The sequence below is a fragment of the Octopus bimaculoides genome, chromosome 6 (assembly GCF_046866305.1).
Source record: "Octopus bimaculoides isolate indiv1 chromosome 6, ASM4686630v1, whole genome shotgun sequence".
Taxonomy (NCBI): domain Eukaryota; kingdom Metazoa; phylum Mollusca; class Cephalopoda; order Octopoda; family Octopodidae; genus Octopus; species Octopus bimaculoides.
In genome coordinates this window covers 115,285,497-115,300,652 of record NC_142933.1, presented here as the reverse complement: position 1 = coordinate 115,300,652, position 15,156 = coordinate 115,285,497, and the positions used below count along the sequence as shown (strand labels likewise).

Below are 15,156 nucleotides of genomic sequence, written 5' to 3'. Positions count from 1 at the left end.
CAGACTGGAGCGAACACGTTACAATGAAGTAGAGAAATTTGAAAAGACAACACGAAACCGGTTATTTCTCAAAATACAATGTTTATATACCAAAAAGATTTTATAACATTTTTTTGACATAATTTAAATATATACTTTAACCATGTAACACAAGCCTTCTGTAGTTTTTTCACTCTTATTATCTTTTATATATATATATATATATATATATATATATAAATGTAAGATCTAGGAATCGAGGTATAGGAAGAAAGTTAGCTTCAAGCAATCGATAGTAAAAATATAAAAAAACAGTGCTTCAACTCTGTGTGAGTATATCTGTGTCCATGTGAAAAGGGGGAATGTGAATGTTTGTGTGTGTGTGTGTGTGTGTATGTGTGTGTTTGTGTAAAATGTATTCATATATTTGAGTGGGTGTATATGTGTTTGTGTAAGTTTATTTAGAAAGATCCGTAAAATTAGAATTACAGACACATGCGCATTTACACCAGACTGGAGCCTGGTGTTGCCATCTGGTTTCACCAGTCCTCAGTCAAGTCGTCCAACCCATGCTAGCATGGAAAGCGGACGTTAAACGATGATGATGATGATGATGATTTATATATAAAGTCACACTTAAAAAGGAAGGAAGCGGGCTGTGACAAAGTATAGAAATTCGCATTTGCTACAGACTGTGTTACTCATACATATGAATTTATACATATGCACATACACACACACACACACACACACACACACACACACAGAACTCAAACACTGTTTGATGATTTTTTCACCATTTTGTACCCTTTTTACATATAAAATACTACAATTAGCTGTAATTTTTTATGCCAGAGGGTCAGCTACTAAATAACAACAGATGAATAATTTATGAATTCACTACACCTGTTACCAATTAATTTTTATTGATTTATAGAGACATGACATCATTAGAAAAAACCATTTTCATCAGGTGTATACAAGAACCACAATATTCAAAATCATTCAAAAGCTAACAGCTTGTGTCATTTCATGATTCTATGACCCTAGCTGATCACAGGATGAATTTGTTAGTTCAGTTTCTCCTATGATACTACCAAACTGGACTAACAAATTCATTCTATGATTAGCTAGGGTCATAAAATTGTTGGAAACAGCTGTAGTGAATTGACACATTATCTATCTGTTTTTAGTTAATTATGTATCTACATATATAAAATTGAATTTCTGTTTGTTTGTTTTGTTTGTTTCTGTGTCAAAATGAAAGTAAAGACAGCAAATCTGCAGAAGTATCTCACCCTGGTTCAGATTCAAATTGAATCTTTTAATTTTTCTTGCACATACAGCCTATTCAAATTTCAAAAGGAACTGCGACAATGGGTGTTCCACTTGACCTGTGGCCTTTTCAGTGCCATTGCCAGTTTATTCACATAATGAGTGACCTGGATTCAGTAAAGCCATTGTTCTATATGATAGTGTCTGTTTGTCCATCAAAATGAAAGTAAAGACAGCAAAAACTGTAGGAGTTGTCTCACCCGGGTTCAGATTCGAAACTGAATCTTCAAATTCTCCTGGGGCATATGGCCCATTCAGACATTAAAAGGAACCCTAACAAATGGCCTTTTCAGTGCTATCACAGAGTCACCTGGATTCAGTAACATAGCTCTTTTTCTAGCTTGTCGGTTCAGATATAAATATACAAACATCTTTGAGATAGGCAGAAAGAATCTGACAGCAAAGCAAGACACACTACACACACATGTGGAGAAGCATGATCTTCAAACATTGGGCCTCACGGAGGCAATGACAAGTGACTGAGACCTTTAGCAATATTCTGTGCTTGAGAAGACCTGTCAAGCCAAGTGAAATCATAATTGTGGGCAATGCTGACGTTATATAAATGGCACATAAAAAGCACCCACTACATTAGTGGTTGGCATGAGGAAGGGCATTCAGCTGTTGAAACTATGCCAAATAAGATTGGAACCTGGTGCGGCTCCCAGCTTACCAGTTTTCAGTCAAACCATCCATCCCATGCCAGCCTGGAAAATGGATGTTAAATGATCATGATGATGATGGATATATATATATATATATATATATATATATATATATATCCATCATTCATTCATTAATACTGATCTCCATCCATACTTTCAATGATCACCCATCTACCCCTACAGTGCCTCCACACTACAGGGGTTGGACAAAATAATGGAAACACCTAGCATCATAGCATCATAATTTTGAAATTTCTATAAAACCGTCAAAGGCTTGTTTATTTTTATGCTTTTTGATGTGGTTGGCGTTAGGAAGGGCATCCAGCTGTAGAAACTCTGCCAAATTTAGATTGGAGCCTGGTGTTGCCATCCGGTTTCACCAGTCCTCAGTCAAGTTGTCCAACCCATGCTAGCATGGAAAGCGGACGTTAAACGATGATGATGATGATGATGATGTCGCTTAATATGTTTTGCCAAAATTGCTGTTTCTCTTCAGATATCATCAGAAAAAGGTAATTAAAATTCATTAAAATGACAGATCTATCGGACTTTCAAAGAGGTCAAATTGTTGGTGCTCATATGGCAAGTGCTAGTGTAACAAAAAGAGCCAAAATGTTTAGTGTATCAAGAAGTAATGTCTCGAAAGTAATGACAGCCTTTGAGAAAGAGGGAAAAACCTCCTCATTGAAACAAAACTCCAGAAGAAAACCAAATCTTTCAGATAGGGACTGTCGGACTCTTACATGAATTGTTAGAAAGGATCACAAAAATACAGCTCCCAAAATTACTGCAGAGCTTAATAACCACCTTGTGAACCCAGTTTCCATAAAAACTGTTTGCTGAGAGCTACACAAAGCTGGATTTCACAGGAAGGCTGCAATCAGAAAACCACTACTTTCAAAAATAAATATTGCAAAGCATTTAGAGTGGAGTAAAAACCTACAGAATTGGTCCCTAGAGCAGTGGAAGAAAGTTATTTTCTCGGACAAGTCATCCTTTACCTTATTTCCAACCACCGGCTGAATATATGTGTGGAGACCGCCAAAAGAAACATCAGACTGCCTTTTTCCAACTGTTATACATGGAGGAGGATCTGTAGTGATCAGGGGGGGGGGGGGGGCTATATCATGGAAATCCACCAGCCCAATGGTTTCTCTTCATGGCAGAATTAACAGTCAACACTATTTAAGGATCTTATCTGATCAAATTCATCCTATGGTTGCAGAACTGTTTCCGAAGGCAATTGCAATCTTTCAGGATGATAATGCACCAATTCACACTGCTAAAGTTGTTACTGAATGGCATGAGGAACATTCTAGTGAAGTTGAACATCTTATCAAGCCACCACAGTCCCCAGATCTCAATGTTATTGAACATTTATGGTGTATTTTAGAAAAACAAGTAAGGAGTCAATATCCTCCACCATCATCACTACAAGAACTGGAGACTAGTTTAGCTGAAGAATGGACAAAAATTCCTTTGGAAACAATTCAAACTTTGTACAAGTCCATACTTCATAGAATTCAAACTGTAATTACTGCTAAAGGCAGTTCTACTCCATATTAAAATAAATTTATTTGAAATTTTAAGGTGTTTCCATTATTTTGTCCAACCCCTGTATCTCCCTCCCCTATCGTCATACATCCCACCCTCTGCATACATTGTGCCTGCACCTCTCTCCCTTCCCCATTCACTCTAGCAACCTCTCCAACAGCATGACATTTCTCTTTTGTCCACCCTACTTTTTGCTGCCCAGTACTATCAGGCATCTACTACCCCATCCACTCCTGCCCCACTCATTTCCTACACACCTAGTACCTTGAAGGTCTACTCTGATGCCTCATCACCACTTATATCACTTTCCAGCTCCACTGCTTCAAACCTCTCTTCTAAAATGTGAGAATTCACGTACTTCCTCTTCAGCAAGAAACCTGCTTTGCTCCAGCCCTTTCCTCTCATACTTTACTCCTCTCTACCCACTCCTAGTATAAAGTTTTCAGTACAACATTCTGTTTTATTACATCAATAGTGACAGGTTTTATCTATGCACGCTGCTGGCATGGAGACATGCTACTGACAAAGTAGAAACGCACATCTAGCATTCACACCACCACTACTGAACAATTTATGATATATACTTGTTGAAAGATGATTTATAATATATGCTTGTGAAGGCAAGTGACCTAGTGGTTAGTGCTGCACTCATGATCACCAGATCATGGGTTCAATTCCTAGATCAGGTGGCATGTTGTGTTCTTGAGTAAAACGCTTCATTTCACATTGCTCTAGTGCTGTGTGGGGACCAGCATGTCAAAGAATAGACCCAACATTTCCTCTGTATGTCATAAAAGGTAACTTAACCTGTTAGTATTCAGATTATGCCTATCAAATATAATGTCTGTTTATTTATATTGTTTTGAATTAATCACATATTATCTCGTAGCTCTGAGGTTTCAACGATATAATCGTTTAGTTTCACAATGACATTGTAGGACTGGGGCAAGGGGCTAGGTCTGGCCTGTTTCAACATCAAACAGATTAAATATTTTGGCCAGATATGGCCAGTTTCAATGCTAAAGGGTTAAAGAGGTCAAGGTAGGAATTGCACTCTGATTTCGTAAAACCCTCACCAGCAATGACTACCTAAACAGGCCCATGGGTTGGAGGGTTGTCGCCTGAGTGGTGCAAAGCTGTCATCTGCCAAGAGTAGGGAATCACCAACAAATGGTGGATGCAGTGATGCACTGCTACAGTGCATACCCCCATAATATTACTACTACTAGTTGATCACAGTCACCTTTTGATACATGCATTTGTTGATCACAGCCAAAAGAGCTACCATACAATATCAGTTTTCAGTTTAAACAGCTGTAAATAAGTCTAATAGATATTATATTCCAAATGAATAAACACATGAATAGATAAAATATTAGGCTAGAAAAAAAAACATATGGCCACTCAGAAATAGTAATTCTTATTTATTGATTAGGGCATAAAAAAAAGCTATTAAAGTTTCTTCCCCCAACATATCTGAAAATAATAATTTTTCTTTTAATATATTTTTTACTGCTGGGGGTAATTGAAAGACTTATTTAGGCCAATATAAACACACACACACACACACACACACACCACACACACACGCACACACACATACACACACATATATACATATATATACAAACACATGCAAGCACGCATGCATACTCACATACACACATACAGTAGTGGGAGGGAGGGAGAACTGGTAGCAGCAAAAATAAACAAATGAATGCTTAAGGCATGTACATAATGGATGTTTAGGAAACACTTAAGCTGATGGACATAGGCAATATATCTAAGTAGTGGCACAGGTGTATATTGTAACACACACACATACACACACACATATGGAGGAACACAGACATATGTAGGAGGGCAATGAGAGAGAGAAAGAGATAATAAATGTATTTTATTCTGTCAAGATAAATAGATTTCTATATCTTGCATACATAAAATATCAAAAAGCAAATACCTACCCTCAGCAAGTCATAAGCTAATGTACCTCGACCAGGTCCAAGTTCAACAACCTGCATCTTGGAAGGTTTACCACATTGCATCCACTCATTTACACACCAGACACCTAACAACTAGACAATATAAAAATACAATATCAAATAATATAAACCAAATATCAATTATCACTGAAAAAAAAAATATAAATAAAACATATTTGATTATGGCCAATATATGTGCCATTAATTAGAAGTAATACGTAATTAGTTTTGTATAATTCCTAGGTTACTTTATAAGGAAATTAAATCTAACTATTCAGCAATTGAGTAGAACATTATTTTATCGATCTTGGAATGATGAAAGGCAAAGAAGACCTTGGTGAGAATTAAATCTCAGAAAGTAAAGGGCTATTACAGGCATAAGCAACCTTTTTCCATGTGCAGGCGGGAAGATGTTTTCTCACCAGAGTCGCAGGCCAGAGCCCTAACTATAGACTTACAAAATATGTATACAAGTGCTTATACAAGTATTTGTTTGATAATATAAAAAGGATATTAAAATAAGAGTAAGAGCAAAACAATTTATTAATATAAAACAAATGTAGTTGAATCAGTGAAATAATTTATTCATTCTCATAGGGAGAAAATAGCCATGTAACATTATTCTAATGGGATATTTGGGGTTGATGTTTCTTCACCAACATCTCGATGTTTGAAGAAATGCTAGAGGTGGCTACTCTCAAGTTATTTTCAAAATGGTTATCAGTTATTCTTGATCTTGCTTTGGATTTAGTAGATTTCATTTTTGAGAATAGCTTCTCACATTTATAGTGTTCCCAAAGAGTGACATTTTCTTTCTAACAAAATCCAAGATCAAGGGGAAATTTTCTCTAGGTAGGCTTTTATAAAATTCTATTAGTGAATGATCTCTCATTTCCCGTTTTAAATCTTCATTCCCTTGGAGTTCAATTAATTCCATCTGTAATTCCTCGGGAGCTTGCTCTGCTACTAGGAACTCAAAGGAGGTTGGTCATCTTCAGTTTCAGTTTTCTTCCTCAACTTTGCACTATAAACGGCCCTCCAAGGAATACTAGACTCTTAATGGCATCACTCTCAGAGTCATTGGGGCACACAAGCTCTCTACCATTACAATGAGAGAGATCATCAGAGAGAAGAACAAACAATAATGAAAATCAAAAATGATTACTTCTCCAAATATCTGACTGATTTCAGGTGATGTAATGAAATCTCCAGCCACTCCAAAAACATCCTTATGCATGTAGTAACCCTGAAAGAAAGATGTATATATATATATATATATAGCAATATATATAAACTACTGGTGTATTAAGAGTCTTTTGAGTCAATGTTATACTGTACTAGAGAACAAATCTTATAGATCTTTAACCAACATAAGTAAACAACATGACTGTATATATAACATCTTCAAGAATAGAAAAGGTGGGATCAGCCAAAATAGTTCCAATCCTGTGTTGGGATTTCATTTTGACACCTTACTCGTCCATCGGGTCTGTGTTGACCTGCTTTACTACAGACTTTTCTTATACATAATTAGTAATTTTTAACTACAGATGTTTTTCAAATATTGTGTCTGTAAATTTTTGTAACTATATATATGTACATATATACATAGAGAGAGAGGAAGGGGGAGGAGGAGAGGGGAGGGGAGAGCGAGAAAGGAAGAGGGAGATTTCATAATACAATTATAATGTTCAAGCAAAATACTGTCAATGTACCAATTAATTCATTAATCACACTAACTACTTTGTAGAATGTGTTTTATACACACACACACACAATAAGAAAAGATGAATAAGGGATTAGTTGTTTAATGTTTGTGAGTTGGAAGATAGTGTCTTAACATTTTGGACAATAGGTCCCACATCAAAAAAGAAGATTCATAGGCAGAACAAGGGAGAGTAAAAAAAGTAAGCATATAAAAGAAAGATAATCACAAACTTAGAAAACATTAATGATAATAAAAAAAGATAACAATAACAATAGAAGAAAGAACAGTAGGGGAGGTGCTGGAGAAAGGTGAGTGGTTAGAAATAAGAGGGTAATGCTCTCCTATAAGAGGTTGAAAGGTAAGAAGGGAGGAAGGGGCATGTGTCAGAGTGTATCTAAGTCTAGAAGAATAAAAGGGAAGGCACACGCATACGTGTGTGTGTGTGTGTGTGTGTGTGTGTGTGTGTGTGTGTGTGTGTGTGTGTGTGTGTGTGTGTGTGCGTGCGTGTGTTGGTATGCTGTATATATCTGTATAGATGTCTGCAAATGTAGAAGTATGGTGGCATTGGACAATAGAGATGGGGAGCGTTGGTGTGTGTAATTATAAAGGTGGATAGTGTGAAAGGGTGCATGGGAGGGTATGAGAATAAGGGTACAATAAAGGTGTGAAAGAAGCACATAGGATAGTGAGAGCAAGGGGGAAGGTGTTATCTCTGTGTGTGAAAGTGTATAAACAAAAGCTTCTAGGAATGAAACACCTTTTTCTTTTCAGACATGCAACAGTGAAACATTTGAAAATGGGAGAGTTTGAAAAGATTGAATTGAATTTGGGGATGAAAAGAAAAGTCCAATAAATCAGTTAAAAGGGTCCAGGAAGAGGATACAATCCAAGAAGAAAATAGATGCCAGGAGGTGAAAATTTAAATGAGCTTATATACATGTTACCAGGTCAAAAAGTTAAGATATTGTCTTCCAACTCACAAGCATTAAACTATTACCTTATTTATCAAACTCTATTCTTCTTGAGTTATTCATATGATTATCAAGTGTGTGTGTAACACATTCTAGGCAGCTAGTTTGATTAATAAATTGCTGATATACATAAATTAACAGTGTTTTATTTCAATGTTATATGGTATTCCAAAACATACCTGTACAATTTTAGCCAACACTGTATAGATAGATGTAAACGCCTTGTCTGTATATACAATATCTTCATGGACAGAAACAGAAGGAGCTGAGTTAGTGACATGGTGTTTACATCTGTTCATATGTATAGATAACAGAAATTTGTGAATATATTCTATAGTCCAGTATAGCATAGCTACATGTATACGTATATGGCACGTAAAAGCACCCACTACACTCTCTGAGTGGTTGGCGTTAGGAAGGGCATCCAGCTGTAGAAACTCTGCCAAATCAGATTGGAGCCTGGTGTAGCCATCTGGTTTCACCAGTCCTCAGTCAAATCGTCCAACCCATGCTAGCATGGAAAGCGGACGTTAAACGATGACGATGATGATGATAATGATATACATTTGTTACATAAGAGCCTAGAATCAAGAGGTCTAAAAGTAAACTTATATGACAGAATATACAGTTCTGCAACCATCTGATAAGAGACCCCTACCCATTATCCAGAAAAGAAGTGTGTAAAGCCCCTGCACTATGTAAACTATGGATACACAGCAGATGCACTGAAATCACAGACAAGATGACAATAAAGGACTTTGTGTGTTGCAACAGCAGTTAGATTAATTAGTAGTGACATCATCATCATCATCATTCAATGTCCATTTTCCATGCTGGCATGGGTTAGACAGCTTGACTGGAACTGGTAAGCCAGAGAGCTGCATCAGGCTCTAATTTGTTTTTGCTTCTATGGCTGGATGCCCTTCCTAACACCAACTATTCCATTAAGTGTACTGGGTGTTTCTTACGAGTCACCAGCATGGGTGCCTTTTACACGTTACCAGCACAGAAGCCTTTTATGTGTCACTGGCACATGTGCCTCTTAATGTGTCACCAGCATGAGTGCCATTCACATGTCACCAGCCCTGGCCACAACTACAATTTCACTAAGCTTGATGTGTATTCTCAAGCACAGCAAATCACCTTTTTCAAATGTGTAGGTTTGTTAGCAGTGATTGATGGCTTCTATCACTTACATTACTTAATACGCAGTGGAGATAGCTGCTGTGAAAATATAGCAGCTAGATTGGAAAATGTTCAGGGAAGTGATATCTCTGTTGGCAACATTTGTGCATGAAGTGTGATAATGCATGGGAACAAAAAACACTGGCACTGACTGAGAAGATGTGCAAAGGCTGGAAATAACTGAGGTGGACACTCTCCACAAGATGAGTAATGTTAACACATACAAACAACAGCTTACAGATAAATCAAGAGAAAAAACAAGAGGTATAAGCAGGATTAGCTGTGACGTGCAAGAGGGAAGACCTTACTCATATAGACATGTGATGTATATTAAAGATTAAATTTTGGTGAAGAAGTGCAAAGTAATCCAAGTGGAAGGAGCTTGTAGTAGAGAGGAAGACGAAGGGGGACATACAAAGGAGTGTCAAAAGCTGATCTCAAGATAAAGGAGACGATAAGGGGCCACAAATGGTGAAATGCTGTGCTAACTGAAGGATGTATGAGAAAATGGATGTTAAAGGGTGAGGATGATGATAATAATGATAATGATGTGTATTGTATATGTACAAATATATATATGAGCATATACATGTGTGCGTGTTCATCAGAGAGATAGAGAGAGAGAATGAGAATGAAAGAGAAAAAGAAAAGGAAGAAGAGGAGAAAATTCCTTTCCAAGTTTCAGTTTTAATAAACCTTCAATTATAAACTGAAAATTTTCCAAATGCAAGACCAAGGCCATTATGACATGCACAGAAAGGACATGAATAGGGGCAACTATTTAGGTCTTCTAACCAGGAAATTTCTCATAATTGTTGAGATTGCAAGTGTCCCATTATAAGAGTTACTTTAATGTACACGTCAATGATGTTGCTATCAAAGGTTGTTCATTCTGTATTCTGATATGTGTCAATATGTTTTATAAAAATAGGGCAAGTTAATATCCTGTTAGCTGGAAGGACTATACTTTTAGATGAAGTTGGTAAATTCCTCATTGTAGATAAAAGCATTTATGAGTGTTGGCATGTCTAACTTCTTTAATTTTAAAACTACACAGTCCCAACATCAATTCCACTGTGCAACATCTTGTTCAGAAGAGAGAGTTTAAACCCATTACAGTCAGAATAAAAGAACATAAACTGCAATGATTTGTTATTGACTCATAAATCATTGCTTTTACTCCTAGTCGACAGTTTATGTATATTTTGCAGGAAAAAGATGAATTATGCTCTTAAAAACTATTATTGATTATTTTTAATAACTTGACCCTTGTTACTATTTTATTAATAATAAAATAATATTTTTCTGAATTTTAAATACAACTTGTTAAATGGAAGGTTGAAGAGCATTGTGAGATACTTTCACTCCATTTCAAAAGAACTATTTTACATACCATTAAACCAAGGTAGAAAAGTAAACCAACACACAAAACATTCCCTAAATACCAAAACATGAAAAATATACTCACCGATGTAGGATGAGTTAACACTGTTCGCATGTAATCTGCTACGGTAATGGGACCACTGAGAGAGATTTTTGCTTTCAAGTAATTAGACAAATCCTTTGAGGTCTCAGTTGTGGATAAACACCGATAAGAAAATGGCAATATCTTAGAAGCACGTGAAACTATTAGAAATTTAAAAAATAATAAAACAGTTTGTCAACATACATTTATCCATTATATTTTCAAAAAATAAAATCATGTTAAAATATTTTTATTTATTACATAATGTAATCAAAATGTTTGGTTATTTGTTTTTGGTTTGAGTTTTGTATGGTTGGATAAAATGAAAAATACATTCAATATACTAAAATATTCTCCTCCCAAATACTTCTCCTTGGTAGTGGGATCTTTTTCCCTTTAATTTTCTTCTGTTCTTTTATGCCTGGCAAATTTTCATGGCAACCTCACTAGTGCTGGTGCCATGAAAAAAAGCACCCAGTACACTCTGTAAAGTGGTTGGTGTTAGGATAGGTTTCAAACTGTAGAAACCATGCCAAAGATAACAGTAGAGCTTGACGCAGCCCTGCAGCTCATTGGTTCCCAGTTAAACCATCCAACCCATGCCAGAAAGGAAATCAGATATTAACACTTAGATAGTTTGTTGTGTCCTGTGATTTGACATTGATTTTTTTTTGTGTTCCAAGTGAGCATCATGAAATTTTACCATGTCCAACGATGACACTGATGAAAATATCCTTAACGAGTCTGATTTCTCCCAGCCTATCAGTGAATCTGGCACTGAAACTGGTGAAAACAACTAGGAAAGTAATGGAGAAGATCAAAATTACGATGGTGATGGTAATGTTGTGAACTCTTTGTTTAGGATTAGGGATATTGAATTAGATGGCTCATTTGAATAAATGCTGAGGTTTCAGTTTGATTCATAAAGGTTGTATTAGTTCATTGAATTTCCTACAAGAATATATATAGTTTTATATCTATAAAGTAATTACTTTATTTCTTATAATTTTTTTTGAAAAATAATTGCACGCTATGAAAAGGGCTCTGTCTTCTTGGCACTAAAACTCCAAATGAGGCTCCATCTTCAAAGGGTTAAATGATGATGATGCTGATGAATAAACATTTTATCAGTGATATAACATAAATGATCTATTGATAGAGATATGAGTGGATGTTATTTAGCCCAAGGTCAATTCTGATATAGCAGACCTATGATGAAAGGTGTTCTGGCCAAGACCATCTCATCATGGTCTGGATAAGCATAGCAGGGTCCATTCTATTGCAAGTATTCAGAAAAAGTCTTCAGGGTAAGGGTAACTTCCTTCTTACCTTTCAGCAGTTTCAAAGGCTTAGCAAAGGATCAGATCCTTCCTCATGGCCTTCACAGGGTTGTCCTCATCACAGGTCTGTAAGAAGGGGCTTTATCTATGGCTTTCACAGGTTTGTAGGAAGAGGATGTACCCATTGCCTTCACAAATCTGTAAGAAATGGCTGTATCTATTGCATTCACAGACCAGCAAGAAGGAGCTTTATACACAGACCTCAAAGACTGTCTATGACCTGTGGAATTAATGCTATTAATGTCTTTCTAAACAGTTGCAAGTTGACAACTATAAGAAAAATATGTGCAGGCACAGATAAGAAGTTTGCTTCCAAAATAACATGATCTTGGGTTCAATCTCACTGCATGGTACCTTGTGCAAGTGTCTTTTATGATAGCCATGACCTGATCAAAAACTTGTGGGAGGATTCAGATGAAAATTGAAAGAAGCCCATCATGTCTGTCCATCTGTCTACCAGTTAGCTTGTCAATTTAGCTAGCTAGCTATCTATGTATGTGTGCCTTTGTGTTTGTGTTAGCCCCCTACCACTGCTTGATAACTGGTGTTGATTCGTATATGTCTCTGTAACTTGGCAGTTTGGCAAAAGTGACCAATAGAGTAAGTTCCGGGCATAAAAACAAGTACTGGGATCAATTTGTTCAAAACAACCTGTAAAAGCAGTGCCCCAGCATGACCGCAATGAAATGACTAAAACAAGTAAAAGACAATGTCAATTCATTTATAACTTATTTGAGTGAAGATTGGCAATGAGAAGGACATCCAGATATAGAAAATCCACCTCAACAAAAACGATCCGAATCATGCAAGCATAGACAAGTGGACGTTAAAATGATGATGATGATGATGACTGTATTATGTTTTATTTGGTTTGCAAGATTCCTGGTGTGAGCTTGCGTGATTCTACTGTATCTCAGAAGGGGGCATTATGACAATATTAAACACACACATTGGTTCTATTTCACTCATTTTTTTTTTTATTATTATACAGCAACCAAATTGATAGCATGCCAGGCAAAATGCTAAGCAGCATTTTGTCTGGCTTTACATCTGAGTTCAAATTCTGCTGAGGTTGACTTTGCCTTTCATCCTTTTGAGGTCAATGACATAAATACCAGTTGATCACTAGGGTCAATGTAATTGACTTACCCTCTCCTCCAAACTTGCTGGCCTTGTGTCGAAATTTGAAACCATTATTATGAGTCAACTAGTTAATCATTTCCCCAATTAAGTGATTGCTTGATTAATCATTCATTCAATCAATCAATCATCTAGATTCATCAGAATTCTTTTGTTGGCATTCGCAACCTCATCAGTGACATACCCTCTCTACTTCAGCTCTCCTAGATATTGTAATATGTTTGTTAAGACAAAATAAGAGCTCGTCTTTGTGGATCTTTCTCTTCTTTCTAAATAATTGTACTTAAGTAATCATATATGATTGATTTAACATATACAAAGCAACAACATTAAAATGTATCCCATTAAGCTAGATATTGGGCAAACCTGAGAAAATCTGAATTAAGAGAATCAATGTTGATTTTCATAGCTATCAGTGTAGTGTATAGCTGCAATTTTCATTGGTGTTTCAATGATTAGGTAATTTTCAGTAATATAGTTTACAAATGGCTTCAAGGGAGAGTAACTGTGGTTTGCGATATAGGCACAAAGCCAACAATTCTGAAAGGAGGGTTTAGTTGATATTGCTAACCCTAGCACTTGACTGTTACTGAAATTTCTGAACCTCAAAAGGATAAAAAACAAAGTTAACCTCAGTGGGATTTGAACTCAGAACATAAATAGCCAGCATTTTCCCCAATGCTCAAATGATTCTGCTAGCTTGACACCTTAAGGGAGAACAATGATCCAATGAATAAGCTTGTGACTCTATCTTTGAATTAGAAACAGAAACTTATAAATAAGAAAGTTATCAGCTTGTGCCTGGTGGCAAGAGTTTTTGTATGTAGAGTAAGGTATTTAAAAGCAAACTATTCTGTACACATGCAATGTTGTGGATGAACATACATTTTCTTTGAAATGTAAATTTGATGCAAATTCTAAATCAGAGGTCAGTGAACAGGGGTAAAAATGAAATTTTTGGGGGTAATGAGGACTCACTAGATATAAGTAAAATTATATAAAAAAATGTGTTCCTTGTTGCGACAGAAATTTTTCTTCTGGCATGAGGAGGCGATCAAAAAGTTGCTGCCTTTTACAACAACCTACTTTTGTGAAAAATGATCTTACATTCTGATGAACATAAAAACAAAGCAGATTAATTGACTGGACCCTGAAGACTGTATCCAAATTGCTCTGGCATCAAAATTCCCCAATTTTTATATAATTGTAACAAAAACAAAACATTATTTCACCAAAACCTGATTTGAAAAGGTTTCTAGAAAAATCCTTTATTTTATTGCATTTGTTTTATACTTTTTATAGTTATAATGTTATTTTCCATATAAATAGATTTAATAAACCTTTTGAATTCAAAGAATCTATGATTTTCTTCCTTTCAAATCAATGGGGTAACATCAGCATAAATTAATATATTTTGAGGTAATTGGTTAAAAAAAGTTCTCCATTCCCTGTTTTAAATCATCGTCAGTTGTTGCCAGGATGTACCTGAAAGTTGCAAGTCCTAAGGAGACTGTGACATGGTGGTTTATCCATCAACAATTCTGGAGTAATAATGTCTGTAGTGTAGGAATTAAAAGTGCTGCTACTAAACTAGTTAAGCATACAAGCATCAATAATTTCAAAGTATTTTAAAAATGACCGTGGAATCAGTACTAAAATTATCCATCATCAACATTAAATGCTCATTTACCAAACTTAGAAGTTTAACAGGATCTGACAAGTCACAGAGCTGGATCGAGCCTCAATAACAGCTATGCCATGGATTCTATGGCTAGATGCTTTTCCTAATGCCAACCACATTCTAGCATGTACTGGGTGCATTTTTTGTAGCA

The 15,156-nt window shown here is 36.0% G+C and overlaps 1 protein-coding gene across 3 annotated transcripts in view; it reads right to left on the bottom strand.

Moving 5' to 3' along the window:
* Positions 1-15,156, bottom strand: part of LOC106879174 (protein arginine methyltransferase NDUFAF7, mitochondrial) — a 39,229-nt gene that overhangs the window by 16,404 nt on the left and 7,669 nt on the right. The window contains exons 2-4 of one of the 3 annotated variants that reach the window (XM_014928619.3): positions 10,848-11,005; positions 6,681-6,761; positions 5,498-5,608 (exon numbers count right to left, since the gene is read on the bottom strand). In XM_014928619.3, coding sequence (XP_014784105.1) covers positions 5,498-5,608; positions 6,681-6,761; positions 10,848-11,005 — 350 coding nt within the window. Of the gene's footprint in view, positions 1-5,497; positions 5,609-6,680; positions 6,762-8,373; positions 8,509-10,847; positions 11,006-15,156 lie in introns of those variants that run through there. The other 2 variants (XM_052968574.2, XM_052968573.2) reach the window with 2 other exon arrangements.